Genomic DNA, 15,526 nt, shown 5'->3' on the forward strand with positions numbered 1-15,526 from the left:
TTTTGAAACCATTTTATTATTATTTTAGTTATTTACGGGGAATGTGAACGAAACCCTTATTTATGAAATAGAAATAAAAATTGGACCCGAGAACAACTTGAGGGTGAAGCTGCAGTGACTCTGGTACAATTCCTCAGATGGTAACATTTACGTTTAATATCGTCAGAATCAGAAAAACATGTATTGCCAGGTACATAGCACTCGCTCGATGGTGTTTTAATCCCCCAACATCGACTTCCAGGCGCCTAACCCTAACCCTAACCCTAACCATTGCCTAATCCTAGTGCCTTCCAGGCAGCGCTGCCTGGAAGTCGACGTTGGGGGCTTAAAACACCAAACAGCGTAACACGCACTAGGAATTTGCTTTGCTTGGGTGCATACATAGAAACATATTTAAATATTAATATGAAATAAAACAAATACAGAAACAAATACATACATACAAAGGCACAATTTACAGCCCCCACAATAATCCGGTATAATCCAATAATCTGGGGTTTTCCTACATTTCTGTATGTTTTTGTTGCATTTTTCTGAGCTTTTTCTTGCTTCTTTCTGAGTTTTTGTCTCCTTTTCAGACTTTTTTTTTGGCGCTTTTCTCAATACATGCCGACATGTCCCGGGATCATTTTTTGGGGCTTTTCTGCCTTTAATGGTGAGAGAGAGGGGGGAAGACCTGCAGGAAATCATCACAGGTCGGACTCGAACCCTGGACCTCTGTGTCGAGGCATAAACCTCTCAGTATATGTGCGCCTGCTCTACCCACTTAGCCAACCCGGCCACTTGATAGACTTATTGATCCCAAATTGGGAAATGTCAGTGCTACAGCCACACACAGCACACATACAGAATATATCCATCATCAACATAATAAATAGGATAGAATACAATTTATACCAAAGTTCAGGATATATGTATCTATGTTATACATATAAATCGTACATGATCAACTAAAAATAAAACCCATGTGTCACTGAGCATAGGAGTAATTTAGAGGGGGGGTGGTCGCCTTTTTTAAATAGTTTCTTTCAAAGTCTTTAGTGCTTTTTTGTCGCTTTTTCCCCACAACTGTAGCCTTTTGACATTTTTGTCTCTTTTTTTCCGAGTTCTTTTCGACCATTTTTCCGATGTTTTTGTCGCCCTAGATAGATAGTTAGAGATCTCCCCCCCATGTTGAACCCAAAGTTACGCCCTTGTCACCGAGACAATCTGCTTGTGATTTCCGTTCTTCAGATCGACAACAACGTCCGGTCGGCAGACGCTCTACGGTGGAACCACGTCAGCGCCTGCATCTTCAACGGAGGGGGCGTCCGCACGTCTGTGGACGAACGCACCCGAAACGGTAACGCAATCATTTCCATGGAAGCATTTAAAAAAAAAAAAAAAAAAAAAAAGGAGAAATATTTTATTAGGCAGAGCCAGAACATGCAAAGAAAATCATTCATTCATCCCTCCGTTTGGCTTCTCAACAACTACTGAAGAATTGAGCAAGAACGAAAGAACATCTGCATCAGGAGGATTTAGAAAAACATCTGCATGTGTTTATCTAGGCGGGTCAAAACGCACCGGGAACCTACGTTAATACGTGGGCCGGATCTCAATTTGCGAGGCCCTAGAGTGTGACGCCCGTGTTTTAAATCCTATCGACGTGTATTTTCATATTGCATATTTCCTCAGAGTGAAACTACGCCCAATCATTGACGTTTGGGTGTTTTCTTTGATAACCGTTTTTGTCAGAGGAACTTCCATAAAACGGTGTTGATGTGTTGTCGGTACAGGCTCGATCACCATGGAGGACCTGATCTCCATCTTACCTTTCGGGGGGACCTTCGACCTGGTGCAGCTGAAAGGCTCCACGCTGTTTAAAGCCTTCGAACACTCGGTGAGACGCTACGGCCAGAGCAGCGGAGAGTTCCTCCAAGTGTCCGGTAATTTTAACATCATTCCTATTTGTGTTTCTATATATATATATATATATATATATATACAGTACAGGCCAAAAGTTTGGACACACCTTCTCTTTCAATGTGTTTCCTTTTTATTTTCATGACTATTTACATTGTAGATTCTCACTGAAGACATCAAAACTATGAATGAACACATATGGAATTATGTACTTAACAAAAAAGTGTGAAATAACTGAAAACATGTCTTATATTTTAGATTCTTCAAAGTAGCCACCCTTTGCTTTTTTATTAATAAGAGAAAAAATTCCACTAATGAACCCTGACAAAGCCCACCTGTGAAGGTAAAACCATTTCAGGTGACTACCTCATGAAGCTCATTGAGAGAACACCAAGGGTTTGCAGAGTTATCAAAAAAAGCAAAGGGTGGCTACTTTGAAGAATCTAAAATATAAGACATGTTTTCAGTTATTTCACACTTTTTTGTTAAGTACATAATTCCATATGTGTTCATTCATAGTTTTGATGCCTTCGGTGAGAATCTACAATGTAAATAGTCACGAAAATAAAGAAACACATTGAATGAGAAGGTGTGTCCAAACTTTTGGCCTGTACTGTATATATAGAAGATGGACATTTTCTCCAGATTACATGTAAATCACATTCTCCCTATATCGACTTTGGGATCGAGCATCATGTACTTTTGGTGGTATCGGTACCGACAGCTAGATTTTTGGTACCGTGACACCCATCCCGCTCCATGGTGTAATTTAAACCCCAATGTCGACCTCCCCCGACAGGATTTCATGTTGAGTTTGACTTCTCCAAACCCGAGGGGCATCGGGTGAAGAGCCTCAGCATCCTCTGCACACAGTGTCGAGTTCCTCGCTACGAACCGGTCCAGGATGAGACGGTCTACGTCGTGGTGCTGCCGTCCTACCTCGTGACGGGCGGAGACGGATTCTCCATGATCCGAGACGAGAAGGTCAAACACGACAGCGGTGAGACGTTTGTTTCTGTCTCCTTGCGTGTTTTTTTTCGTGAACTCGTGTAGGTGCCGTTGTTGGATTTAAATCTAAAATGTGACCGATGACCGGTCCGGCCCTAAAAAGGCCAGACTTAATCTGACTCCAATTCTCTGGTCACTGAATAGTGTTTGTTTACTGGTAGATCAGAGAGATTAGACTCAGGATTCAGAATAAGACTCCAGGTTCGTCCAGTTAAAGTTAATAACAAGCTTTTGTGAATGATATTGCAAAATACAATAAACTTGTGCACAAGGATTTACTTCAAGACAAAATAGCCTATCACTAAAAACCTAGAAAACAGACAGAGATCCCCCAGCATCTGATGCCGGCTAACCCAGAACTTTTTATCCATTCTCTCTGCTCCATCCGTGGTGCTGTTATCAGCTGGATGTAGTCCAGATCTTCTGGCTCCAGTCGGCTAACGATATGTAACACACCGTATGAAAACATGACCCTGAGTTCTCTCATTCTCAGCTCAACAGAGACAAGTCGCTATTGTTGGGTCCGAACACCTGTATATTTTTAATCTCCTACAAACTAAGGAGTTTCTCCATGAGTCAGGTCATTTTCATACTCTGTGTCACAAATCACGCGCTTGCAAAACACTGACCATTGTTGTCTCACCCTGTTCATCTGGGAAAGGAATCCTTCTTTTGGTTCAAGTTTTAATCATCTTTTTTGAGCAACTGCTGCATCTTCAATTTTAATAATGTCTTATCCTTTCCCAAGTCCAGAATGCTTCCTCATGGCCCAGTAAAGAACAGGGAGAGAGAGAAATGTCAGGTCATGAAATCAGAGGCCTTACACTATACTCTTAACAAAACAATCCTACACCGTGCATCTGAACCTCACTTCCTTTTCCTTTTCCTTTTCCTTTTCCAGGGGATTTGGACATTTCGGTCGTGTCCAGCTACATCACGAAAAGGAAGGTAGTTTATACGCCTGTCGAAGGACGCATCAAGTTCTACAACTCGGCTTCTGGACGAAAGGCTCCGCTGGTTTTACTGGTTTTACTGGGACTGCTGTGGACTCTGTGTGGGGACATGTAGGGCTGACTTTACCCAGAAACACAAGAGGACGGAAAAAGGGTTTTAACCAAACTGCACGTGAACATGAAGAACTAACAAAGGACAATTCTTTTTATAAGAAAAGATAAAACCCCAACTCTGTGTTAGGGATGCACCGATCCGACTTTTCCAGTCCCGATAGCGATACCGATGCCTGGGCTTTGTGTATCTGTCGATACCCGATACCGATCCGATACCATTGTTGAATTAATAATAAACTGTTTACCTTCCTTATTTATTTGTACACTAAACTCTTCCAGCATGCGACACACGTGCAACAGAGGGAATGAAAACTAACAAAACTGGATCGGCCTCGTGGATCTGTTCATTTTTCCGATCCCAGATCCAGCAATTTTGTCAATATCTGGACCAATATCCGATCTCAATATCGGATCGGTGCACCCCTACTCCGTGTGGACAAGTTTGGCCAAAACAGCCGAAACCACAGCCAAGGCAACTTAACCCTCCAAGGTCTAAGGGCATTTTGACATATATTTTTTTGGGCTATAACTGATTCCTGTGTGTTTTATATCAAAATGTTCGGAACAAATTCAGCTTTCTGTATAGCGACGCCCAAATTTGTCCCAGAGCGATAATTTGGCGCTAAAGTGGAAGTATTTCTCATATCTCTTGTGAAAACATACCTACAGTCACTTGTTTTGGTGCTTGAAATGAGTGTACAAAAGTCTTGTGTTCACAAAAGTAGCATTATATATAAATATATCATGGTGGGTATTGTTGGATTTAAATCTAAAATGTGACCGATGACCGGTCCGGCCCTAAAAAGGCCAGACTTAATCTGACTCCAATTCTCTGGTCACTGAATAGTGTTTGTTTACTGGTAGATCAGAGAGATTAGACTCAGGATTCAAAATAAGACTCCAGATTCGTCCAGTTAAAGTTAATAACAAGCTTTAGTGAATGATATTGCAAAATACAATAAACTTGTGCACAAGGATTTACTTCAAGACAAAATAGCCTATCGCTAAAAACCTAGAAAACAGACAGAGATCCTCCAGCATCTGATGCCGGCTAACCCAGAACTTTCACTTTTTATCCATTCTCTCTGCTCCATCCGTGGTGCTGTTCTCAGCAGGATGTAGTCCCGATCTTCTGGCTCCAGTCGGCTAACGATATGTAACACACCGTATGAAAACATGACCCTGAGTTCTCTCATTCTCAGCTCAACAGAGACAAGTCGCTATTGTTGGGTCCGAACACCTGTATATTTTTAATCTCCTACAAACTAAGGAGTTCTCCATGAGTCAGGTCATTTTCATACTCTGTGTCACAAATCACGCGCTTGCAAAACACTGACCATTGTTGCCTCGTTCCCCCCCTGATCAGAGAAGAGCTTTTTTCTCAGGCAATAATCTCAGACTCCCTTTATGTTAAATCACAGTAAAACCAGATGGCCTCTCATAACCCTGGGAAACAAGGCAGCAAGGTCAGCATCATGATCTCTACAAACCTGTTACTCTTACTCTCACAAATATATTCTAACAATATACTGTCCTGTTTATAAATATATTGGCCTAAAAATAAATGGGCCGGAATCTGCCTTTGGGGGAGGGGGGCATATCCTAGTGGGGGGGTCTGGGTGTCCTCCCCCAGGGTTATTTTGAGTGTCAAAGACTTCATTTCCTGCATTCAGATAGACTTTTATGCACCAATGTACAGTGGAAATCCCTTTATTTAGCCTATGTGAAGAAGATAAACACAGATGACAATTCAAAATATGTCAAAGATATAATTGTTGCGTGTCATTGGGCATTTTTAAGAGGGGATATGGACATCCTGGAGCTTTCTTAGTGGGCACACTGCGTATACCTGCAGATCACGTAGACTACATCACTGGCTTGGACGCGCTGGTGCGTCTTTTGTTCTCCGAGGTTTAACGTAACAGCCGGGTTCCTGTAACGGCCACTAGGTGGCAGCCTCAAGAAAAACCGACTGTATCGAGATAAGCTGGAAAATCCTCAACTTTCTGTCCAGAAACGTGGAATAAAAACACTCTTTGTACAAGAAATGAAGGTCTCCGGTTTCTGCACTCTTTGTCCATATTTGTTTCTTTTGGCTCCAATATCTCCCCAGATATTAGCGAGGGTGGGGGTCTAGGGAGAAATATCTAGGGAGGTCCCGGGACATGTTTGCATGGATTGAAAAAAGCGACAAAAACATCGAAAAACATTGTTGAAAGCAACCTCGAAAAAAAGGGAACGTAACCTCGAAAAAACGACATGGTCAAAAGGCGAACAATGCCACTTCGTCCACACTTAAGCGTAATTTATGGTTCTGCGGAGGCTCCACATTTTCAACCATGCCCCTTAAAGGACAATTCCAGCGCAAAACAAACCTAAATTTGAACCTGTCTTATCTTACACATGCCAGACAGGAGGAGACAGCGAGGCCATCCCAGGCTACAGGACATTCTTATTCTAAACCCAATATATTTCTACAGGGTCAATAACAGATGTGTACCCACTCTGTCGTTCTCTGGGACATGTTTTCATGCTAATCGACGGACCGCTGATTAGCTTACAACGCTAGTATTCGGCGCACAGGGAAAGTAAAAACTAATCGCTATTTTATACCACTAAAAAGGCTCAAAATATCACCACACTTCCACGGTTTAATAAACTGTCTGTACACTTACAAAGTTGTCAATGCTTCGGTTCACATTAGGGACCGTCATTATGCTACCGTGGAAGTGTGGTGATATTTTGAGCCTTTTTAGTGATTTATTTTTACTTTCCCTGTGCACCAAATACTAGCGTTGTAAGCTAATCAGCTGTCCGCGCTAGCTTCTTTCAAGCTACAAACACATTCGCTTAGCATGAAAACGGTCGACTCGGTACACATCTGTTATTATCCCCTAGGTTTGTTTTGCGCCGGAATTGTCTTTTTTAATTGCTATTTTTGGGACCCCAGACAAGGCAGTTTGACTAAATTTGGCACAGAAAGAGATTCTTAGTTTCATCTCTGATTCTAATCTAATCTTTACTAGCCAGATGTCAACTTCTTTTACAGCGGAAGTCTCCAAACCCTCCTTCAGTTTCCCAGCGGCTCAGAGATGTTACGTTTTTCTGGAAACTTGAGAAAATGTAGGTAAACAATGAGAGGAAACACTGACAAGTTTTTGAATATATGGCAGCCTTTTCTATCATATTTCACAGACTTGCGAGTCTTAGCAGACTAAGTTCAGTTATATTTTTGTACGTATGCATATGACTTTGCCTTTTATGTCTGATTTGTTGTGCTCTGTCGTTTTAAAATTTAAACTGTACGACATTTCAAAACTTGATTCTTTTTTTTTTTTATTAAAGGTGACAATGTTGGAAAAAGCAACAAAACTCCAGGGGCCTCATTTATAAGTTGCTAATTACGCCTATATGTACTGAACGTCATCTCAGACAGAAGCAGTGCTCAGCAGACTCTTGTGTCTGCTCCCCCCAGCGTGGTTTAACCGGAGTTCTCCGAGCTGAGAGAACAAGGTGTCCTCTGTGTGAAGGATTTCCTTGAACCACACTGGCTGCCTGTTAATGCTGGGCTAGTCCTTATTAGTCCGTTCACTGAGTGTAAACACAGCTGGCACCGGTCTGCACCGACGTGAGCTGCCAAGATGCTTGAAAACTAGCACGTTAGGACTCCGTGGAAACACTTCTCCTTCTGCTTCTTTAGTTCCGAGAAGAGATGACGACACAGAGCTGGAAACAGCCCGGGTCACGTACAGGACACTGTCGGCTTCTCATCGTTTTCTATTCCGTTGTTCAGTGAGAAGAGCTTCCCAGTTTAACCCCAGTCTTGTCCTGAGATGAAACCAGTTGGATGCCTCACTCAAACAAAGGTTGACAGGGACTCCCCCCTCCAGGGATGGGAGGAGGAATTAAACTAACATGTTACCATTTTTGAAACCAAATCTAGCATCAGGAGTTCTCAAGGTTCTGATGACTGAGGACTATTTTAGGAGGCAAGGGTACGATTGAAGGCCGCACAGGAGAAGTGGTCACAATGCAACTTTTTTATGACTTTTAAATTACATACTATACTATGAGTGTGTTTTAAAACGTTTTCTTTTAACTTGTCTTTTTGGATATACTATACTACTGAGTATTTTATGTATTTTTTTGACATACTACACTATGACTTTGATCGACATACTATACTTCAATGAGGAGAGACATTAAGAGTGAAATAGGTTTATTGAACATGGTGCATGAGATGATGTTTCTATGAGTCATTCTTTTTATAGTCTCCCTGAATGAACTCATGCGGTTTCAATATGACATACTACACTGACTTTTATGACAAAATAATTCCCAGGATCACACGGAGGTTCTCTCTGAGTTTATATTCTTACATTATACAGAAACCCACACAAGCATTTGTCTTTTTGTAACACATGAAATTTAAGAAACAATTTTCAAAACAGTTCATCTGATAGTGAACTTTGCTGAGCCTGAAGTTTTTTTTGATGTTTTTTTATCACCTTTTTCAGCGTTTTCCAACATTTGTCCCTTTTTTTCAACATTCTTTTGTCAGATTTCTGATATAGAAAGTTTTTGTAAACGTGTCAAATTTGACCCGAGGACAAAAGGAGGGTTCATAACTTTCCGTAATGTGCAAATATTGTCATTGGTAGTGAAAGAAAAGACAACAGACAGCGTTCACTGCGGTGACGTCAATAAATATATATCTTTTAATTAGTTTATCTATATACATTTGGAATGTAAAGATGATCCCAGAGGATTTTCCATAAGCCAGGATGTGGATACAGTGTTGGTTATCTGCTTCACATGGCAACTGCTTCCTTTGCTCCCTGCAGAGGAGGAAACGGCCACAGCAGCGTTAGGAGAGGCATTCAGAGATTAGAGAGCAGAGAGAGACAGACAGACAGACAGACAGACAGACCCTTTTTCAGAATAAAAATAACTATTCAAATCCTCTCCAATGTGAGGACCAATGACCAACAAACAACCGTTGAACAAGCAGAACATAAACTTGAATTAACATAATTATTATTTTTGGGGCATTTCAGCCTTTGATAGCCAGGACAGCTTACGTATGACAGTGAAGAGACAGAGAGAGGGGGAAGACATGCAGGTCAGATTCAAACCCTGGCGCTCTGCGTCGAGGAATAAACCTCTTCATACTCTACCGACTGAGCTACCCGGGCGCCTAATTGAAATAGTATTTTTTAACCAGTTTTTTTTTTTTTTTAAATTGGGGTTTAATTTACTCAAGGATAATATACAGTATTATATATAAATATATATATATATATATTTTTTTTTTTTTTTTTTGTTATTCAAATTGTCAGAAGTAACAGGAAAATGCATAGATTTCTATTGCATAAAGCCTTTACTGTATGCAGACCCATCATGCTGTAAACAGTAAGCACCTACAGTCACACAGCCCCTCCCTTCATATTCAGAGACCTACTGAATACATTCATATTCATCTGTTGTGGCTGCATACTAAGAGCCATCTGTGCAGACCTCAAACTAACACCACCACCTGACCTACATTTAAATATGCAGGAGCAAAAAAGGCCATCTGAAGAACCTGTTTTTAACCATGTTTGCACAAAGGCTATATCCAAACACCACTTCTTGTCCTTCTGATTGTTTTGCGATCACGGAAGGCTTATATCATGTGGACGCGCCAGCAGTGTTGCTGTCATTGCTTAGAATTCCTCGGGGGGGGGGACAGAAAGTACGCACTATAGCTTTAAGCTACAGTACAGGCCAAAAGTTTGGACACACCTTCTCATTCAATATATTTCTTTATTTTCATGACTTTTTCATCACTGAAGGCATCAAAACTATGAATGAACACATATGGAATTATGTACTTAACAAAAAAGTGTGAAATAACTGAAAACATGTCTTATATTTTAGATTCCTCAAAGTAGCTTTTTTGATAACTCTGCAAACCCTTGGTGTTCTCTCAATGAGCTTCATGAGGTAGTCACCTGAAATGGTTTTACCTTCACAGGTGTGCTTTGTCAGGGTTAATTAGTGGAATTTTTTCCCTTATTAATAAAAAAAGCAAAGGGTGGCTACTTTGAAGAATCTAAAATATAAGACATGTTTTCAGTTATTTCACACTTTTTTGTTAAGTACATAATTCCACATGTGTTCATTCATAGTTTTGATGCCTTCAGTGAGAATCTACAATGTAAATAGTCATGAAAATAAAAAGGAAACACATTGAATGAGAAGGTGTGTCCAAACTTTTGGCCTGTAATGTATATTTAGGTTGAGTACTCGGTTTATTGGACGAATTTAGGAACCATTACATGAAATTCATTACCGGTAGCCTACGGTACCTTTTTTCCAGCTTTGTGTAGAAAAAGGACAGCAGTGTTTTTGTCTATATTTTCCGTGTATATTCAACGTCACTAGCAATTTATCGATCAATAGAAAATCTATTTCAAAATAGAAAACCTTACACTTCATAAGGTTTGGACTTATAACACGATGTGTGAGCCGGGTCCGGATGCAGACCTGGGTCGGTACTTTTGAGAAGCGCTGATATAAACTGTCCCTTGCATGGAGGAACTGATGCTCACATTATGAATCTTATGGTTGTTATTGTAGTCCTCTCCTGCCCCCACTGTTTCCTCTATATTTCTACCGCCACGGTATCAGAAATAGGGCCAAAGCATAATCTACAGTAGTCGCGGCTGCCTTTTAAATGATCCTGTCTGATGGGGGTTGTTGTTGTTCAGACAGACCTGCCCCCCACTGCTAAAAAAAAAATAAATAAAAAATCCTAAAGGAAACACTGTGTTTACAAATCCACGGGACTCCTTCCCAAACATCATTTGACTTGTGTCTGTTCCTGTATAATCTCTTAACATTCTCCTCTGTCACTTGTTTACCTTGGTGAGTTCAGGGAACAGCTCCTGCACGGCGATGTCCAGCAGGACGTACGTCATCTGAGGAGACACAACGGCAGAGACCAGCTTCACACAGCTTCACCGAGCTCACACGCACTGCAGCCACTGGCCCAATGGAACTAAGTACATGTACTCCACTACTGTACTCAACTCAAAATGTTGGAGCTGCTTGAACTGTACTTGAGTATTTTTCTTTTCATGCCACTTTCTACTTCTACTCCGCTACATTTCAGAGAGAAATATTGGACTTTTTACTCGGCTACATTCATCTGTAACAGCTTTAGTTACTAGTTACTTTAGTTACTCCGCTACATTCATCTGTTACAGCTTTAGTTACTAGTTACTTTAGTTACTCCGCTACATTCATCTGTTACAGCTTTAGTTACTAGTTACTTTAGTTACTCCGCTACATTCATCTGTTACAGCTTTAGTTACTAGTTACTTTAGTTACTCCGCTACATTCATCTGTTACAGCTTTAGTTACTAGTTACTTCGCTACATTCATCTGTTACAACTTTAGTTACTAGTTACTTTAGTTACTCCACTACATTCATCTGTTACAGCTTTAGTTACTAGTTACTTCGCTACATTCATCTGTTACAACTTTAGTTACTAGTTACTTTAGTTACTCCACTACATTCATCGGTTACAGCTTTAGTTACTAGTTACTTTAGTTACTCCACTACATTCATCGGTTACAGCTTTAGTTACTAGTTTCTTTAGTTACTCCACTACATTCATCTGTTACAGCTTTAGATACTAGTTACTTTAGTTACTCCACTACATTCATCGGTTACAGCTTTAGTTACTAGTTTCTTTAGTTACTCCACTACATTCATCTGTTACAGCTTTAGTTACTAGTTACTTTAGTTACTCCACTACATTCATCGGTTACAGCTTTAGTTACTAGTTTCTTTAGTTACTCCACTACATTCATCTGTTACAGCTTTAGTTACTAGTTACTTTACACATTAAGATTACTGCACACAAAACACATGTAGTTTATAAAATCTGATGTTTGATTCTAAAGTAAACTAGCCGACAATATAACGACCTACAAGTCCAGCTGAGATGATTAGACCATTAAACACATAACTGGTTGGATCTGAAGTCTCTTTTATATAGACCTTAGTGGTCCCCTAATACTGTATCTGAAGTCTCTTTTATATAGACCTTAGTGGTCCCCTAATACTGTATCTGAAGTCTCTTTTATATAGACCTTAGTGGTCCCCTAATACTGTATCTGAAGTCTCCTTTATATAGATCTTAGTGGTCCCCTAATACTGTATCTGAAGTCTCTTTTATATAGACCTTAGTGGTCCCCTAATACTGTATCTGAAGTCTCTTTTATATAGACCTTAATGGTCCCCTAATACTGTATCTGAAGTCTCTTTTATATAGACCTTAGTGGTCCCCTAATACTGTATCTGGAGTCTCTTTTATATAGACCTTAGTGGTCCCCTAATACTGTATCTGAAGTCTCTTTTATATAGACCTTAGTGGTCCCCTAATACTGTATCTGAAGTCTCTTTTTATATAGACCTTAGTGGTCCCCTAATACTGTATCTGAAGTCTCTTTTATATAGACCTTAGTGGTCCCCTAATACTGTATCTGAAGTCTCTTTTATATAGACCTTAGTGGTCCCCTAATACTGTATCTGAAGTCTCTTTTATATAGACCTTAGTGGTCCCCTAATACTGTATCTGAAGTCTCTTTTATATAGGCCTTAGTGGTCCTCTAATACTGTATCTGAAGTCTCTTTTATATAGACCTAGTGGTCCCCTAATACTGTATCTGAAGTCTCTTTTATATAGACCTTAGTGGTCCCCTAATACTGTATCTGAAGTCTCTTTTATATAGGCCTTAGTGGTCCTCTAATACTGTATCTGAAGTCTCTTTTATATAGTCCTTAGTGGTCCCCTAATACTGTATCTGAAGTCTTTTGACCAACTGCCACTTTGCTCATTTGAAAGCCATGATGTCTCTCTCTCTCTCTCATGGGTGGGCCAAATTCTCTGGGCGGGCAAAGCAGAGAAAGGGGAGGTAACCTTGCTCCTTATGACCTCATAAGGAGAAGATTCCTGATTGGTCCATCTGAGCTTTCATTTTCTCAAAGGCAGAGCAGGATACCCAGGGCTCGGTTTACACCTATCACCATTTCTAGCCACTGGGGGACCAGAGGCAGGCTGGGGGGAACTCATATTAATGTTAAAAAACCTCATAAAGTGACATTTTCATGCCATGGGACCTTTAAACCTACATTTTCCTGATGATACTTAAAGACTTTTATTAAAGTAATATTTTCAATGCAGGACTTTAACTTGTATCAGAGTATTTTGACAGTTTGGTATTAGTAATTTTACTGAAGTAAAGGATCTAAATACTTCTCCCTAACTGCTGTCTGCAGGCCTGTTGTCCGTTTTGTCCCCCTGTAAATGTCCTAAGTTGTTCCGTTTACCTGTTTGTTGAGGACAGGCTGCTGGAAACCTTCAAAGAGGAGTCGGATGCCTTCGTATTTCCTCTCCTGGCCGATGCACTTCACCACAAAGTCTGAAACCAAACACGCACACTTTAAAATCTACTGAACCACATGATGCAACTCATCTGTGCTCGGACCGGTCTAAAGTCTTGACGGAGCATGCTTGGTTGTAGATCCAGCACATTCCTGAGTACAGTAATAAGGAGCGGTGTTAATCCCATCTCAGATATGCCTAGTCTCGCATTGCCACACCTTCCTCCACAGCGCTGCGGGGGAAGGTCTGGCTAGTCCACACAGCATTCTGGGATGAGAGCAAAACGTGCTCTGGTTTATTGGCATTTCTTTAAACCAGTGTTTCTCAAATGGGGGTCCGTGTCCCCCTAGGGGTACTCTGGAGGACTGCAGGATGGTACGTGACATTTTTTGCAAAATGGTTTTCAGTTACAAGGCTGTAGTTAGTTCTGTCTTTTTTCCTCCAAGTTTGTCGCTTATTTGAATTTTTTGTCACTTGTTGCCCTAGTGCTGCCTTCCTTCTTTCTACTGTCTTTTTCCAGGTTTTCTTAAAGTTTTTGTCTCCTTTCTTCATCGGCATTTAAACGTTTTCCAAGTCCAAGGCTGTATTTTTCCTCTTTATATATATTTTTTCTACCAAAAATTATTCGCGCTGGTTAGGGGGTACATGGCTTAAAATAACTGTTCAAATGGGGAACATTATTGAAAAAAGCTTGAGCACCATTGCTTTAAACCAATCACAATCGTCTTGGGCGGGGCTAAGCTCCGGACGAAGCCACGGTGCCTCTGCTAAATAGTCTCAGGAAGGAACTTGTTTTGGTGGAACATGTGTACGTTCAAAAGTAGTTTTAGTCGTGCAACAGAAAACTCAGATTGGACAGATAGTCTAGCTAGCTGTCTGGATTTACCCTGCAGAGATCTGAGGAGCAGTTAACCATAGTCCTCACAAATCCACCGGAGGTTAGAACGCCAACACAAAAGGAAGAGGAAGGGAACGGACATCCGGTGGCATTTCCGGCGGCACCTGAATAATCCCGGTGGTGGAACATGGTGGATATAGACTAAGATACGGCTAACGTAAAGTAATATTTCAGTGCAGAAGTCTCAGCAGATATAAACAAACTAAAATGGTTACATACGTTGACGTCTGTTACTTCCAAGTTTCAACTTATTTTGAAGGAACAAACTCATCTGTAGAGATGCACCGAATCCAGACTTTTGGGATTCGGCCGAATACCGAATCCACTGGTTGAGATTGTGCTGACTCCTCCTCCCATCCTCAGTCCATGAACACAGTAAACACATGAATGAAGTAAACAGGGACTGTCCTTCCTTTGCCGTACCTGAAGTTGCTGCATTTTGGCTGCTGTCTGTATATCATCATCTAGTGACCATCTAGTCACTTTCTGGGTGAATAGTAGTTCTGTCTAAGTATTCTATGAAGGGCTGCCAGGTTTTGTGGAAAGCATTACCAGAACCCCCAAGTGAGAATCTAACCTTTTCAAGATTGATATGAGTTAGGACCTCCCTAAGCCAGCTATTGTGTGAAGAGGGGAGAACATGTTTCCACTTAAACAAGATAAGGCGTCTGGCCAGTACCCAACGCTTTGTCATAGGAAGATTGGGTATTGTAAGAGGGGGGGGAACCAGACAGGGCCGTGCAGGGCTCAGGACTACGATCCATACCGAACCAAATGTTGTAACAGCGGCCATGTTGTGTATAGTTTAGGGTCCTCGCCACCACCAGACCAATCAGCATTGAACAGACTGAACATGTAGCTGGACTTGAATGGCCTTCTTTTGACTGAAAGTGCTGCCAAACAACAACTTTTTCTGTTCACCAGATCCATGTCCACTTTCTCACAGCCTACTGCATTGAACGCTCCACCTAAGTAAACAACTTCCCGTAATCAACAGCGCCGTCACTACGGCGACCAGCGTAGAATCCAAAGCCGAATCCTGGGTTCGGTGCAGCCCTGCTCATATGATAACAGAAAGCAGAAGTGTATTTCTGTCATGACACGTAGTGAAACTTTGGCTCTGAATGAATTCAGTTCTCAGAAAGTTGGAATCTGCAGACCAGACCAGATCTGAAGTGGAGTTCTGGGGAAGTGAGACTCTGGGGAAGTGA

General features: G+C 41.0%; 2 protein-coding genes across 7 annotated transcripts in view; one reads left to right on the forward strand and one right to left on the reverse strand.

Moving 5' to 3' along the window:
• The window catches only part of nt5e (5'-nucleotidase, ecto (CD73)), a 41,093-nt gene extending 35,467 nt beyond the window's left edge, over positions 1–5,626 (forward strand). The window contains exons 6-9 of the mRNA XM_028605724.1: positions 1,234–1,342; positions 1,779–1,928; positions 2,705–2,905; positions 3,815–5,626. Coding sequence (XP_028461525.1) covers positions 1,234–1,342; positions 1,779–1,928; positions 2,705–2,905; positions 3,815–3,981 — 627 coding nt within the window. The 3' untranslated portion in view covers positions 3,982–5,626. The remainder of the gene's footprint in view (positions 1–1,233; positions 1,343–1,778; positions 1,929–2,704; positions 2,906–3,814) is intronic.
• A 3,044-nt stretch (positions 5,627–8,670) lies between these two features.
• Positions 8,671–15,526, reverse strand: part of snx14 (sorting nexin 14) — a 39,338-nt gene continuing 32,482 nt past the window's right edge. For all 6 annotated transcript variants that reach the window (XM_028604877.1, XM_028604881.1, XM_028604879.1 and 3 more), the window contains 3 exons: positions 13,363–13,454; positions 10,886–10,942; positions 8,671–8,818 (listed from right to left, as the gene is read on the reverse strand). In XM_028604877.1, coding sequence (XP_028460678.1) covers positions 8,792–8,818; positions 10,886–10,942; positions 13,363–13,454 — 176 coding nt within the window. In that variant the 3' untranslated portion in view covers positions 8,671–8,791. The remainder of the gene's footprint in view (positions 8,819–10,885; positions 10,943–13,362; positions 13,455–15,526) is intronic.

This window comes from Perca flavescens, chromosome 18, assembly GCF_004354835.1.
Source record: "Perca flavescens isolate YP-PL-M2 chromosome 18, PFLA_1.0, whole genome shotgun sequence".
NCBI lineage: Eukaryota > Metazoa > Chordata > Actinopteri > Perciformes > Percidae > Perca > Perca flavescens.